Source organism: Sturnus vulgaris, chromosome 20 (genome assembly GCF_052056855.1).
Source record: "Sturnus vulgaris isolate bStuVul1 chromosome 20, bStuVul1.hap1, whole genome shotgun sequence".
Classification (NCBI taxonomy): domain Eukaryota; kingdom Metazoa; phylum Chordata; class Aves; order Passeriformes; family Sturnidae; genus Sturnus; species Sturnus vulgaris.
The window spans coordinates 8,753,568-8,768,638 of record NC_142262.1 but is presented as its reverse complement, the minus strand read 5'-3'; the positions used below and the strand labels follow the sequence as shown (position 1 = coordinate 8,768,638).

At 41.9% G+C, this 15,071-nt stretch overlaps 1 protein-coding gene across 1 annotated transcript in view; it reads right to left on the bottom strand.

Moving 5' to 3' along the window:
• Window positions 1-15,071, bottom strand: part of TBCD (tubulin folding cofactor D) — a 115,002-nt gene that overhangs the window by 51,513 nt on the left and 48,418 nt on the right. The window contains exons 16-17 of the mRNA XM_014885041.2: window positions 6,415-6,472; window positions 2,024-2,053 (exon numbers count right to left, since the gene is read on the bottom strand). Of these exons, the coding sequence (XP_014740527.2) occupies window positions 2,024-2,053; window positions 6,415-6,472 (88 nt within the window). The remainder of the gene's footprint in view (window positions 1-2,023; window positions 2,054-6,414; window positions 6,473-15,071) is intronic.

Here is a 15,071-nt window from a genome sequence, read left to right as displayed (position 1 = left end):
CTCAGCCAAACAATTTGAATTCTAGCTGCCAGCTGGACCTGGCTGTTTGTTCCCCAGCTGTGAGTGTGTCAGTTTGATGCCATCTCACAAAGGGAACAGTGCCACCAAGCCTGTCAGTGAGCCAGCATCATTCCTGACTTCAGGAACACAGAGGTCACAGCCAGGGGGAGAGTCAGGCTTTACAGAACAGCCAACAGCTTCTGTTCTCTCAGAACACTTCAGATTTCAACATACAAGTTGGTACTATTAGAACTACGAGCATTTCTCATGATTTATGCTCCAAAAAATTCTTCAGATTTTTCAAAGTTTCCATTTACACACAGTGCAAGTGACATTTTTACCATGGCTTCTCCTGTGGCCATCAGGAAGCCCTGGATTTGGGACATGTGGAATTACAAAGCTGAAGGAGGCAGGAACCAGGGAACAAATAAGGACTACCTTTGTCTCCAACTATTTAGTAGCAGCATCATTACCTCAGGTGGAGAATATGTTTTAGCTCCTTCCAATTCAGAGAAAGGGTGTCTCTTTCAACACATTGTGAACTCCAGAGGGTGGATCACTCATTAAGTAACCATTTTCCTAGGCACCAAGGAATGGTTCAGCAAGTAAAACTTCTGACCTTCTGCTAGAACCAACTGGAGCCTGGCAGTTCCTCCATGCCATGAAAATTCACTGTTCCACTGCTGATGTGCCAACACAGAGGCTGAAATCATCATCATGTGATGACACATTTGAGTTGTGGGTCAAAGCAGAGTCTGTAAGGAACCTATCTGGCTGTAAAGTAACATGGACTGTACTCCTCTGATTAAGAAATTTTTAAAAAGAGAGAATTTTTGCTGCATGGAAGCACTTCTAAACCTGCAGCACCCAGGAGCCCTCTCTCCCCTGGAGCTAAGGCAGGCTGAGCTTTATTTACCTCATTCAGCACCTCACACAGAGGAATCAGGCTGGGCTGCCCAACCTCTCCAGGGCAGGAACTGCAGACCCAGAAGAGTCACCCTGGCTTCTGTTTATCACAGACCAGCTGGGTCAGGTCACCAAAAATCCCTACTCTCTTCTTCCTACTCTTCTTGCACCCTTTCTCTGCTATTAACTTATTTCTGTCTAGAAATACACACTGAACAGATGGTTTAACAGACAGAGTTCTAAAGGAGTAATATTCTGGCTGAGAACATAGAGATTTTCAGGAATGCTGTCAGGTGACAGCATTTTAACAAAGATCCCTTGAAGAGCAGCTTATTGGTAACAAAACTGCTTTAATCATGCTCACATGCCCTGCTCTGTTCACAGGAATACACTGACTGAACCATTCCTTCCCACACTTTCTCTCTCTCTTAGTTGTATTTTCAGCTTTATTAACTCCTGGTGAGAAATGCAAGTAAATCCAAGGCTTTACCCTATTTGCTTCTCCTCTAAGTTTGACAATCAAAGTTACCTTGAGGATTTTAACTACTTAAATGTTGCTTAGTTACATAGGAACCTACCACAATACTTTTTACCAAAGGATTTGGGTACCTCCACAAGTACCAGATTTCTCAAAATATCTAGATGGTACAAGAGACAAGCCCAAAAACTGAGTTGAAGACTCTTGAGCCTTGTTGACTGTGGAACCACCAACTACAGCAATGATTGCACAGCCCACTTCAGTTGCTCTGCTTCTATTGAAAACTAGAAGACCAATGAAACAAAAGACAAAACCAAAAACCTGCACTTTTCCTTCTTTAAAAGCACTGTAGCTTCCAGAGTATACAATGACCAGCTCAAATGCTGGTTTTGCTTTTCTGAAGGACTGGAAATTACCAGTAAGCTCATTTTCTTCCCAAACTGGAATATTCACAGATAAACTCACACCTCGGAAAAATATTCCACAAGAACTTGCTGCTCGTAATGAAAACAATTATTTTGTGACATTCTTTCACTTAATTTTTCCAAAGCCATGGTGTTTAATTTTGATTTTAAGCACTCCATGCTTACAGTAACCTGCAAGGCACAAATGAATGAAGATGCAGGGAAGTCACCATACCTGTCTCCCAACATTCTCCTGGAAGGCAGCCTGAGGAACAGAGAACAAACACACCAAAACGAGTCAGGTTTGCTTTTTGATAAACACCAGATGATGAATTCAAAACACACAACAATATAAATGACCCATGGCTTTTCTGTTTTAAATAAAGTAAACTTTGTCAGTAGAACAAGCCCACAGGGCTTTTCTGTTTGTGCATCTCCACGTTGTGCTGTTCCTGGAGCCCTGTGTTGCCCAGCAGCAGTTTGAGAATGCAGTTTATTAAACTCGTCACACCCACACAAGTGCTTGGGAGTAGTGACATGAGGCTTGGCCCTGGATGGAAAGTCAGTGCCTGTAGACAACAGCAACTGAGGTAACTCACTCTTGTCTGACTTCAGCACCATTTGCTAAGAGTGGGCAAAGTTTAATTCTTTGTCAGTGAAAACTCTGGGCAAAAACCATTGAGGCTGCAATACTTAATCTGTAGAGTATGTGTCTGAAAGCACACTGAAACAGCGGGCTTATACAATTGGAAGACAAAATTAATGTATCTCTCTTGTATTTTGCACTAAATAAACTCAAAATCTTGCAAAGATGCAATGAAAACAACCATATAGTTAATCTGTCTACTTGTGTGCATATAACCTACTTGATTCCCTACTTGAATTTTCTCTCTCTCGCAAAAAAGCCCATTTTTTTTTTTTTTATCCCTTTAAGGGCCATAAAATCCTAAGAACTAATAGAAGCTGCTGTAAATTTTAACTCTTAAGAGAAGGGAGATCTCATTATCTGGACACTTCTCCATGGAGCTGCTGCTCTCTCTGCACACACAGCTTTCCAGTGATGGACAACACGTGTTAGCTGATATTTCACGGACAGTGGGGAGGTTCCTAACGTTTACTGAAATGCCACAAGAATTTGGACAGCCAGAGCTTCTGTATTTCCTCCACAAGTCCAGCAGCCTGTGGTAATCCACCTGTGACAACAACAGGTTCAGCTGGCTCCCCGAGGATCACACAGTGCAGGTGGAGCAAGGGCTGTGCCAGCCGGGATGGAGCCGGAGCGTCCCGGAGCGCTCCCGGTGCTGCCGCCAGCTCAGGCTCCTCCTGCAGACCTGCCCGGGCAGCTCCGGGCACTGCAGGGCAAGGAGCACAGCCTGGGAGCCCCTCGCTGCCAGCAGTGCCAGCAGTGCCCCCGGGCAGCACATCCAGCCGGGATGGAGCAGGAGCTGGGGCTGCAGCGGTGCCCTGGGGCTGCTCCTTGCTGGATGCTGCACAGCCCAGCTGCTGACACCAGCCTTTCCCTTCCTCTCCTCGGGCCTTTCCCCTTCTCTCCTCGGGCCTTTCCCCTCCTCTCCTCGCTCCCAAGCCAGGACAGCAGTGCCTGTCACACTGCAGAATTCCTTTCTTCCTACTTCCAGCTCTATGTCCTGTTTTTTGCCCCCCTCCATGCATTACTGCAGGCATAGGCTGTATTTGATGCTATGCACCCTCTGGAGATCAAGCAGACCTCATTAACCTGTAGCAGTTATTTGTGCAGCTCTGAGCTCCCCCTTGGTGAAAAGGAGGCAATTAGGAGATCATCTTTTAGCCCATTCCATAAAAAAGGCATGTTTGGGATGCAGAGTGTATTCTCTGGTAGCTCTGGTGTATCCAGAATCCCAATTTAATGGGGTTAGTGGCACACTGGGCACTGCTGGGTTAACAGTTGGACTTGATGATCTTAAAGGTCTTTTCCCACTTAGATGATTCTGTATTTTATGATACTAAGACCCTTTTTTACTCAGCACAGGCACATTTCAGTGAGGATGACATTTTCTATCATATCCAAGGGATTTCATAGTTTAACCACTTCATTACAATGTCATTTAAAAATGTGCTGCTCAGTCAAGCCCCTAAATGATACAAAATCTGTAAAGCCCTGAAATTCCTAAGAGATGCCAAATTCCTAAGAGATTCCAAATACATCAAGTGTTTTGTGAGAGAAATTTCTCAGTTTTTCTACAATCCCCTTCTGGAGGTGGAAAAACTAGATAAAATATACTAATCTAAAGATTCTGTGAGATCAGAACCAAGGTGACCAGCTAGTCTGGTAACCTGAACACTCCCACAAAAACTGAAAAAAAATATTACAACAGTCTCCAAAAATATTTAGTTTAAAACTAGGTACTTTAAGCACTATCAGACAAACAAGAAGAGAAAAAAAACCAAAAAACCCTCTCTTTGAGATATCAGAGCTGAATAGAGTCCAATTCAACATCACTTATTCATCTGATTATCCCTTATACTGATTATTCATGAAAGAGTTGCACAAGCCAGCCCAGAATGCTTCTGGAGCTTCAAAAGCAGAGTCTTGTTCTATTCTCTCTAACCTCAGGGTTCAAAATGTCTCTATTCACCATTTTATTTGTGCTCTGCATTATAATATATTGCATATTGTAAGAGATGGAAACTCTAGTAAAACCTGTTGTTTATTTAAATATGTGTTTAACTGTAGTAATGATTGGAAATATTTAGCACTCCCAGGTATTTTTCTTCAAAATTGTAATAATGGCTGGTAAACACAAAATGTTTCTTTGCCTTTCTAAAGTAAGAGAAAAGGCTTCAGTTATTTCATAAATGTCTATCAAACAGCTATTCCAAATTTTGACTGGCTCCAAATTAGAAAGTACTAGTGAAACAACGAATGAGACTGGAGGCAGCTCACTTGCAGACAGCTCAGGGCCTGGGCTACAGCAGAAGAGGAAAGTGAGGAGAAATGTGCTGGGTTTTGGAATTAGAAATACAGATACTGAGGCTGCACTAAGATCTCAGCTTTTGTCTGGCTGGTCCAGCACACAGCTCATGGTCAAACAATCAGTTTAAGTGTAGAAACACACTGATGATCACACAGGACAATTGAATCAAGCCACCACAGGTAAGCAGCACATTTGTAGCAGCAATTGTGTTCTAAAGATTTCTCCTTGGTGTCTATACAAACCCTGATTCTGAGGACAATTCCTAGGGAACACACAAATAATTCACTTTCCTATGCTCCCTAATGTTTTGTTCATCTCTCAAGAAAAGAAATTCCTCTAAGGAATTTATTTGAATAAAGGGACTTAAATTAGCCAAGAATAACAAATTCTACAGTTTCAAAACCGTAGGAGTTGAAGTGTGGGGGAAGCAGCAGTGCTGATACTCATTAGCTGCCCAGCATGGGAAGGGCTCTAGCACTGCTCAGCAAGCTGCAGCATTTGGCCTGCTCAGGTCTGAGCACTTTCAGACCCAGGAGCCCCGCTGGGGTTGCTCAAGCACTGACTCACTTCCCCAGCAATTAGGCTGCAGCTTCATTCAGCAGCTTCAACACCAGCAGAGGTGTGGCTACAAAAAGGAAGGATGCTATGCAGGTATCCCTGAGATACCCTGCTGATGTTACAAACACATCAGCTTCCAAAATTGCAGTCAAAAACGTCAGACAGACCCGGTAATGTGCATATTGCAAAGACTGTCTTCTTTAAAATTTTATTTTATTCTAACACATTCACAGTGACATTTCTTGTCAGGAACAGAGACATCTGGTTCTTTGGCAGACACTCTTTGGTCCTGGTTTGAGCTCACACAGTTATAGGGTGGAGTTTTTTACATTTGCATAAGATAATTTGGTTTATCTGTTAAAAGATACAATTTTTTTTTTTTTAAAGAAAGCAAGTTCAATATCTACAGCACACAGACTTAAATTCTCATAGATAAGATGTTCATTTTTCTTCTCAAATTCTGTAACTATAGAAATCTGTAATTTTCTGTCATTTCTATTCTCTTAAGAACACACTCAACTCTCAACAGCATAAACATTTTCTAGAAAAAGTTTCCACAGAATATACTTTAGTGTCAGTTCTGTTCACTGCCTAACAGTATCTGACTAATGGATTTGTCACTCTTAAAAATTCCCAGTTCTATGGAAAGAGTTTTATATAACAACTAAAAATATGTTTGAAGGAGAGAGATTATTTGAATTTTCAACTTAAAGAGTAACAGCTGATGCACAATCAGGAAAGTGTAACCTCACAAAACTCTCCAGCTTAGAGACTTACAAGAGAGCCAATAGCTGTGTATTATGTAGGACCCTTTTGTCTGTGATCTTGTGACTAAAAAATGCTAAATAATTCTTTTTTAGATACTTCATGTTCATCATCATGACAACATTACAGCAAACTGTTAACTGAGGCCCTAAATCAAGAAGTGCATCTGTAGATTATATAATTTAACATCTAAATTCATATGATACTTTTAAGCATTTAAAAAAACACTTTTTTTGCTCCTATCATAATATTTTGCTTCTCTACTGTAGTTCTACATAGTTAAGTCTACAAATCATTAAATAAAACCAAAAAATAACAAAGGCATGGAAGCTGGAATGTGGTAACTTACAGAAGCAGCTCTTCTGCAATTAACATCACGATCAAATACTGCAGCAATAACCAATGCACTGAGGAAATAAAACATTGAGCATTAGTACCAAATACATGAAAAGGAATGTGCAATGCCATCATTTCAACATTTAGCCTTCTAAGCAGAACAGGCAGCATGTCCTCTAAGGAGCTTATTATTTAGAAATACAAGCCTGAACTAAAATCTGAGTTGAAGTAACCTTGTACTTTGTTTCTCTAGTTTGCTGTGGATTTCCCACAGCACAATGGCCACCCCACTGCATCAAAGGAATTTATGGAATACACAAACACAGAAAGGTTTTCTGTCTTAAACAGAGCAGGAGTTTAAAACCTGGACATAACCATGTCTAATGTGAGATTCAGTGCAATTTTAAATGAAAACTTGGAAATACAGTTTCTCAATAGCCAAATGTACAGCAAGTCTTGTGTAAGGCTTAAACACAACTGCAGGTTTCCATTGCTTCACTTTGTGTTTTCTCCACAAGAACAGTCACATCCTGTAAGGCACAAAAATCCAACAATATGTAAATCCTGATAAAAAGTAACCTGCAAGATGAACTGCAAAGCAGTTCTTTTTAGGGTGACCAGTAGAGACAGAAGGATGATTATACGAAACAATTTCTTCATGCATGAAATCTGGTGACCCTGCACGGGGTAATTCTTCTGCCTCAAAAGAACTGCTGTTCAAAGATGTGCCACACAACACAGGAGAGACAATATATCCCAGGACATGCAGTCTGCAGCTTCAGAAATCCACCTCCAGCATTCAATTAACTTCAGCAACAAATAAACATCACTTCAGGAGAATCATTTAAGCAGAAAATTATTCCTTTCAAAGCCTGAAACTCTTCATTACATGATTTATTGACTCCAGGCAAAACCGGAAATAAATACTGGCTGAAAAGTAAATTCAAGATAGCTTTGCTTCAGCATAAGGATATTAATTACACTGATAATATCAAACTTCCCTGGGTAGTGGCTATCAGTTCCCTACAGTGATGAATACTGTGTTGTTCCAATTCTCTGAAATGCACAGTCAGCTTGGCATCTGTAATTTCAGTTTATCTCCATTAGGGAAGAGACAGAAAACCAGAATGAAATGAAAACAAACCCCAATAAAGTGTTCTAAAGACAGTCAATGCTTTCTTATTGCTACCTGCAGGAGCAATACCTCTCTCTGCCAAGAAGACAAGAGGAAAGAGGAGATCATCCAAACAGAGCCTGGAAGAGCAAATGTTCAGGAAGCATTCCATCAGGAAGCAGCACACAAGAATCACTTTTAAAACTGCTGGGTCAGATACACTCTTCATACCATGCTTGCTAATTCTCTGGCACACAGAGAGACTTAAAAATTATTTTTAAAGGACACTTAAGAAGTATATAGTTTTAATGATATGACTAGCTCCCATAAATGTTTTAATTATAGAACTTTCAAGACTAAAGGAATTGGAGGAAAATGATCCTTGAAACCAAAAAGAAGCAAATTTCTGCCTGACATTTCTGGTTATACAGACTAGAAGCTAGAACAGTAATTTGTCAGTTATGCAGTATTTCAATATCGGTCTTTTCTGGAGAGGAAAAAAAAATCCAACGACAAAAAACCCTTCACCACACCAAGAAGCTCAGAATCCTGAGTGCTGCCCTCACTGCATCAAACAAGAGCTCATCTTATAATCACACTGTACTTTTCCATTTTTTTTAACTCTTTTGTTACCTTAAGACAAAGCTGTGTAAGTAAAGCCAGCAAAGCAACACCTTGTCTGTGCTGCCACCCGAGTCACTCAGTGCTGCAACCAAACACTGGGTGAAAAAAACAAAAAAACCCCAGGAATTCTATCATTGCCCCATTATATTCCTAAATCCTACTGCAGTCACTGTTTCATGTTAATCCTCTTAATGAAGTATTCCAACTTATCAAACTCCACAAATACTCTTTTCAGGCTAATTCTCACTTGGAAGCACAGTCACATCCTCCACAAGGCGGGGCTTAGAGGGTGGAACACCTCTAAGGTGTCTTCACCTGTCTGCTTTGTCGTGGGAGTTTATGTGATACTGCACCAGGATTTCCTAACATAAAGAAACTGTTTATGTCAAACCAAGTGGGATATTTTTTTAAGCTACTCAAAGGATCATGTCTTGACTTGCCTCAAGTGCACCACACCTGCCTGCTGCCAGGCAGAGCAGAGGATGGCTTTGCACCTCCAGTCCCTATGGAACACCTTCCTTGGCTTGTATGGAACACCTTCCCTGGCTCCTCTGCACCTCCAATCGCTATGGAACACCTTCCCTGGCTCCTATGGAACCCCTTTCCTGGCTCCTATGGGACCCCTTTCCTGGCTCCTATGGGACCCCTTTCCTGGCTCCTATGGAACCCCTTTCCTGGCTCCTTGAGGGATATGGAGCCTGCATGCACGACAGCAGTTAAGTGCACAATAAACACAAACAGACTTTAAAAAGTAAGTTGCAATTTTACCAGTGAACTAATAATTCTCCCTTTCCTCATTATCTTTTCCTCACTCCCCCGAGGACTCACCTAACTGGCTTCAGGGAAAGTCAGAAGGACTCAAGTATGTCAGTGGGCACTCCCAGCCCATGTGGATCTCAATCCTTCCCCTGACAAGATGGGAAGAACCAGGGAGCAGAGGAGGGCCAGGTGACAGATATCAAAACACAGAAATAAGCACAAACACCAGTTGCCCTCAACTTACAAGCACCAGGTATACCAGGCAATAAACCTGAACTCTTTACCACCTGTAGCAGGCACTTCCAGTCTCCACTAACCACAAGCAGCAAGAAGCTGATCCTACTGCTATCCCCTGGGAATCTGCTACCACCAATTCCAGTGTGCCACCCTGAAGCTGTGGGAGGAGAAAAATAGACTCTCAAACCTCTTGCCTGTTTGGTACAAAACCAAAATTTCCTTCCTGAGCCCTAAAACGATGAAGTGGTAATAGGACAGCAAACTTTCCTCCCTGCTGTACATTAGGAAAGGGAAAGGCACAATAACCACCACAAGCCAAGTGGGTTTGAACAATCCAAGGAAGTTAAGAAAAGGAGGTGAGCCCAGTCAGACTCGGGTCTGCTGAGCACTGCTGCTGCAAACTCTTCTGCACCTCTCCAGTCATGCCACTGCCCACCTGGGAGGGCTACACAGCGAGCTGGGTGATGAAAACACATCTAGACTCAGGGTTCTTTTTAATTTTTAAGACCACAGCAGTTCCCCTGTTCACTTTATCCCATGGAGCTGTGTTACACCACTGCAGGAGCCACACAGGGGAAGGAGCAAGCACAAGGGCCTCTTCCAGCCACCCTGGAGCAGTTGACTCAGATTTAATTCCTCCTGTTTATCTAGGAGAAGGTCTAAGGAGAAGGAGAAAGGCTGTGACCACCCCCATTTCCACACTGCCTACTTTTGCAGTCCCTCTAACCCAGCTCACACGTCCTGCTGGCCACCCACCCTCCTGTGCTGCTCTGTGGGTTATTCCAACCCAAAAATCTGAAGTAAATGGTGAAAGTGTAAGAAATACACATGTGGAAAAAAGCAATGAGAAAAATGCTTAGAACAGGAGTTACAAATCCTGCAAAAAGAAGAAGGAAAAAGGAACAAGGGTCTGTGATACCCCTGCAGGAGGTCACTGGAGCCAGGTGCCTTCAGCTCCAGCTTTCCTCTGCAGGTACATAACAGCAGAAAGCTGCTCTCCATATTTCATCACAGTACAAGACATAGCTCAAAGCAATCCTTCAGATTTCCCCAGTTCTGCAGGACAATCCTGCCCTGGAGCGAGCTCCATCATCCATCCTGAGCCACACCTGCCTGTTCCCCCCTCCCTAAGCCAGGCAGCACCCCAGGGAAGGCACGGCTGCCCGCCCTCGTGCCCTGCACCCACAGCTGAGCCCGTGCTCTGCTGCACGGAGACAGAGCCCAGCTCCCAGCACATCCCAGATCCCAACAGAGCCCAGCTCCCAGCACATCCCAACAGAGCCCAGCTCCCAGCACATCCCAAATCCCAACAGAGCCCAGCTCCCAGCAGATCCCAGAGCCCAACACATCCCAGATCCCAACAGAGCCCAGAGCCCAACACATCCCAGATCCCAACAGAGCCCAGCTCCCCGCAGATCCCAGAGCCCAACACATCCCAGATCCCAACAGAGCCCAGCTCCCAACACATCCCAAATCTCAACAGAGACCAGCTCCCATCAGATCCCAGAGCCCAACACATCCCAGATCCCAGCAGATCCCAAATCCCAACAGATCCCAAATCCCAACCAATCCCAGCACCCAACAGATCCTAGCTCCCAGCAGATCCCAAATCCCAACAGATCCCAGCTCCTGAGCCCCCCACACCAGGCACAAAAGGCAAAGGAACCTGCACCCTCACAGCTCCACACAGTTCAGATAGCCAGCAACCATTTAATCACTCTAATTGCATTACAGAGTGCAAGTATGTTTTCCTTTTTATTTTTTGTTTAGGTTTTAAACAAAACAGTTCAGCTCCTTGCTGTGCACCTGCCACTTCACAGACAGCAACTTCCACACCCAAGGGGGCAGGAATCAAATTACCTGCATTTCCAAGTCATTAAATTCTGTTTCACTTTCCTCATAGGTAAGCTTAAAAAGAGAGGCTGCATGTAGAGACTGGGAGAGAAACAAAGCTCAGTCAAGTAGTGCTTTTATAATGATATGCTTGAACAGCAACTTCAGTGTGTGCATCTCAAAAAAGAGCAACACTGTCCTGCAAAAGAAGTGAAGTTTCATCTACACTGCCAAGAATTTTTCTTTTTGTGGTCCTGTAGTTTGAATAGATGAGGCAAGATTTTAGAAACCAGTTTTACTAGACTTTAACAAACCATTAAGCAGATGTGAGCAAGTGTATCTTGTTAAAATATGGATTGGGAAAAAAACCTGACATTGAAACATAAAAGCAAGTGCTAGTCCAAGTACTCTTGGGCATGTATTTCCAATAAGTCTTCTCTATCTTTTTTCTTTCTTATATTTCTTTTTTTTTAAAGAGTGGTAATGTCAGGAAGGAGAAGGACTGAGCTATGAACTACAGCAATCTAAGTTTGCAACTTCAATATTCTGCCAATTTCATCACTGAACAGAACATTCATTAAAACATAAACAGGGAAGAATCAGCTGACACTGAATATGGAGAGAAGGATTTATTTTAAAGCACGGTCAAAAATTCTACTAAAAAAAAAAATCTGACTTCATGCAGTTTAAAGTGATTTTTCACTGGTCCAAAGTGAAATATTTATGTTTCTTGACTGCTGAAAACACAATGTCTTTCAATTACATAATGATACAAGAAATGAAAAAAAGGATCCCCTGCAAATGACCCTCTGCTTTAATCTGTAACTGCTGTTAAGGGCACGTAGGGCAGGACCAGTTTATGCATTTTGGTACCTGAGTGGGCCCCATGTGCTTCCAGCAGCTGCACACTGAGTGCAGGATAAACCTTGTGCAATTCCCAGCACGAAGCAAAGGCAGCAGTTCAGGACTGCAATCACTCATCACACTTTTGGAAGGTGTTTACTATTTTTCTCTCATAGTGTGTATTTCTATCCAGGCAGATGTTTTTGCTGTGTAATTCAGCTCACAATGGACATTATGCACTTTGTTTCAAGATGCTGAGTGCTGCATTTTTCAAGGGTAGCAACAATTTGCTTGTGGCTAGAAGTATGACTCTTCTTTAAGTAAAACAGTGACACACCTAAGGCTAGATTTAAAAAAAAGCCGTGTGTAATTATCAGCTTGCTGACACAATAGGTGAAACTGTGTGTCATACTTTATTTGAATTTTTTTTTCACCATTTCTCTTTGGAGTGGCAATTCTACCTTTGAGAGCTGATTTAGAAAAGGAATGGCCACTATAACAACAAAGATTTTTAAGTAAAGCCTTGTATTGCATTAATACTTTCTAAAATACTTTGCAGCTTTGTTGGAAAACTAAGATATTACAAACCACCTTACAGCTGTTCATTAGCAATTTTCAGCTTCCACCCCCTGTTTCTCTCCATCCCACCAATTTATTCCCAACATCTGAAGTTGTCACTGTGGCACTGCCACAGCACTCATTGGTTTTACTACCACAGGCAGAGAGATCTCAAGTATTGTCATTTGATACTTCCCTAAAAAGAAAATAATTTGTTTCCAGAAGAGGCTGGAAGGTGAAGGACACAAACTTCTTCAGAAACACAACTTCCTGGTATAAATACCTGTTCCAGAGGTCCCACCAACAGCTTTGTGACCATAAAACTAAATACCACAAACCCTGAAAAATCACAAGAGTAAACCTGCATCAACCTATGGAGACCAGCACTGCAGTATGGCAGGGGGAAAGGAGGAAATGAAATATGAAATATATTGCTCGAAGCATCATGAGCAGAGGAAAAGTTCTGATAAACAGAACAGATCAGAATTCTGATAAAGGGAAGGCTTGAACACTCAAAGAAACTTTCTTAAGTTTCTACAAGCAACAAGTTTTGCCTGACCTCAAATCTTTAAAGTTTTTCAGCTAGGAGATGGAAGCACAGGTTTGATTTTCATTAAACTGTTGACCAAATCTAGAAAAATTACCAGATTTGAACCAGACTTCAGGACTTCAGACTTGGCCATACCAAGACTAAAGATGTGCTGGCAGTGAGAACATGAATGGAACTCTGCAGAGCTGTTCCCACCCTGCCAGAGCCATTTGTTACCACTCTGGTCAGGGGTGACAGTGTGCCTCCACTGCTACCACCACTGCTGGTTAGATGAAAAACTAGAATACAAGATTGCACTCAAATACATCTTCAGGTACCCTCAGTTAACAATTTCATCCTACATATAATTTACCATGAGCTCAGCTAGAAGTGAATTCAATATGACACTTCGAAATAAAATATAATATCTCATTAATAACTTACTGTGGCAAATGTCACTGTTGCTAGCATGCCAAAGTGAACCAGGGCTATCCTGGAGCTCCACATTTCCTTTCCAAAAGTTATCCCACAACAGTGGATGGCATCACATCCTAGCACAGCTTGGATTTACCAGGCTCCTCTCCTTTACAGTCTATGCCAATGTAGATGAAACATCATCAGAACACCATGAAACACTTATGAGAGAAACAAGGATAAAATGTCCCAGCATTTCTTGTCTGCTCACTATGGAAGAAATGGAAGAAAAATGGTGCTGAGCCTTAAGAAGATGGACAGCAGGTTCTTAGACAGGAAGGTTTTATCTCAAAAAACACCAGAAGCAAGTAACACAGGACAGAGACCTGCTGGGGGACCCTGCACTGAAGGACCAGCACTGAAAGCTGAAGGTACAGGGGTGAAAAACAGCAGAGACCAGCCAGGACACTGGGGCAAAGAAAAAAAAATGGATTGATTTACAGATTGTCTCAAAGAACTTTAAAAACTTCTTCTTCAAAAAAAGAAAGAAATAGTCATACATTCTTTGGGAACTTGCTGAGCTCAGCATGTAGCCCTATGTTGGCCAAGTAGGCTTTTTGGATGAGATTGAAATAATTCTGCCATTAATTTAGATGCAAAGAAGTCCCTAAAAATTAAAGCAGATATCCAGAACCACAGATCACTGTACAGTCCAAACTTCTATTGTTTTGATAGAGAAAATACAAAATGACCACTGATCAAACCCTTCTGATGGAGACAAAGCTGCCTGAGTTGCTGCTATCAATGGTTGCACTAAAAGTGTGCCAAGAAACTGTGAGAAGCCACCTGTGTGTTTGCAGTGCAAGTCACCCGTTAAGAAACCTTGAAATGTCAGCCAGTGTGTGGCCAACAAAAAGACCAAACAATAAAGAGACAATCCCACAGCCAAGGAGGAGGGAGAAAATAAAACAAAAGAAAAAAGGTAAAACCAGTTTGTATCTGCAAAAGTGAAAAGTTGCAGCAACTTCTAGTCTGCCACTGCAGTAGCACAGATTTGGAAATCTCTTCAAGATTTTACTTTTGAAAGTCTTTTGAAACAGAAACCATGGATTGAAAAATAATTACACAGGCATTTCCATTCACTGCTAAGTGAGATCCTGGATTCTGCTCTGCTCTATAAAACCACAAAGTATCAAAAGAGGAAAAATTCTCTCAGGTATTTGTTAACTTTAACTCAAACATCTTCTTAGCAACAAAATCTCCACTATTCAAAAGTACTGTGTTACTAAGAATTCAGTATTGCCACATAAGGTTCTTACCCCTTTCAGAAACTGGAAGTGGTTTTCTTTTTAATTCAAAATAATCTTTGAATTGGAACACTTCAAAAGTATGATTTGTACTGAAGGAGAGCTGAGGTGTACTTTACTCTTTTAGACTTAACCTGCTCAATTTGCAAGCTGTAAGCTGGTCAATAAAAATATGCTTTATTCTTTGCACAATACTCATCTGACAAAGTGCTAGGAATCTTGGATTGTTAGGAACTAGACACACTTGAAAAAGTAAGAAACAACCTCTTCCTTAAGTTTTCTCCTAATATTTCCAGCCCTTTATTACTCCATAAGGCAACTCCTCCATTTTAGAATGGTTTGTTATTTCTACCTCTACTAAAGTAAGGCTCCAAACCTTCTCTCTCTTAAACTTCTCCCCTTAAACTCCTGAGTTGATGTCACTGAGCTCCCCCCAGAGAAGGTGGATCAAG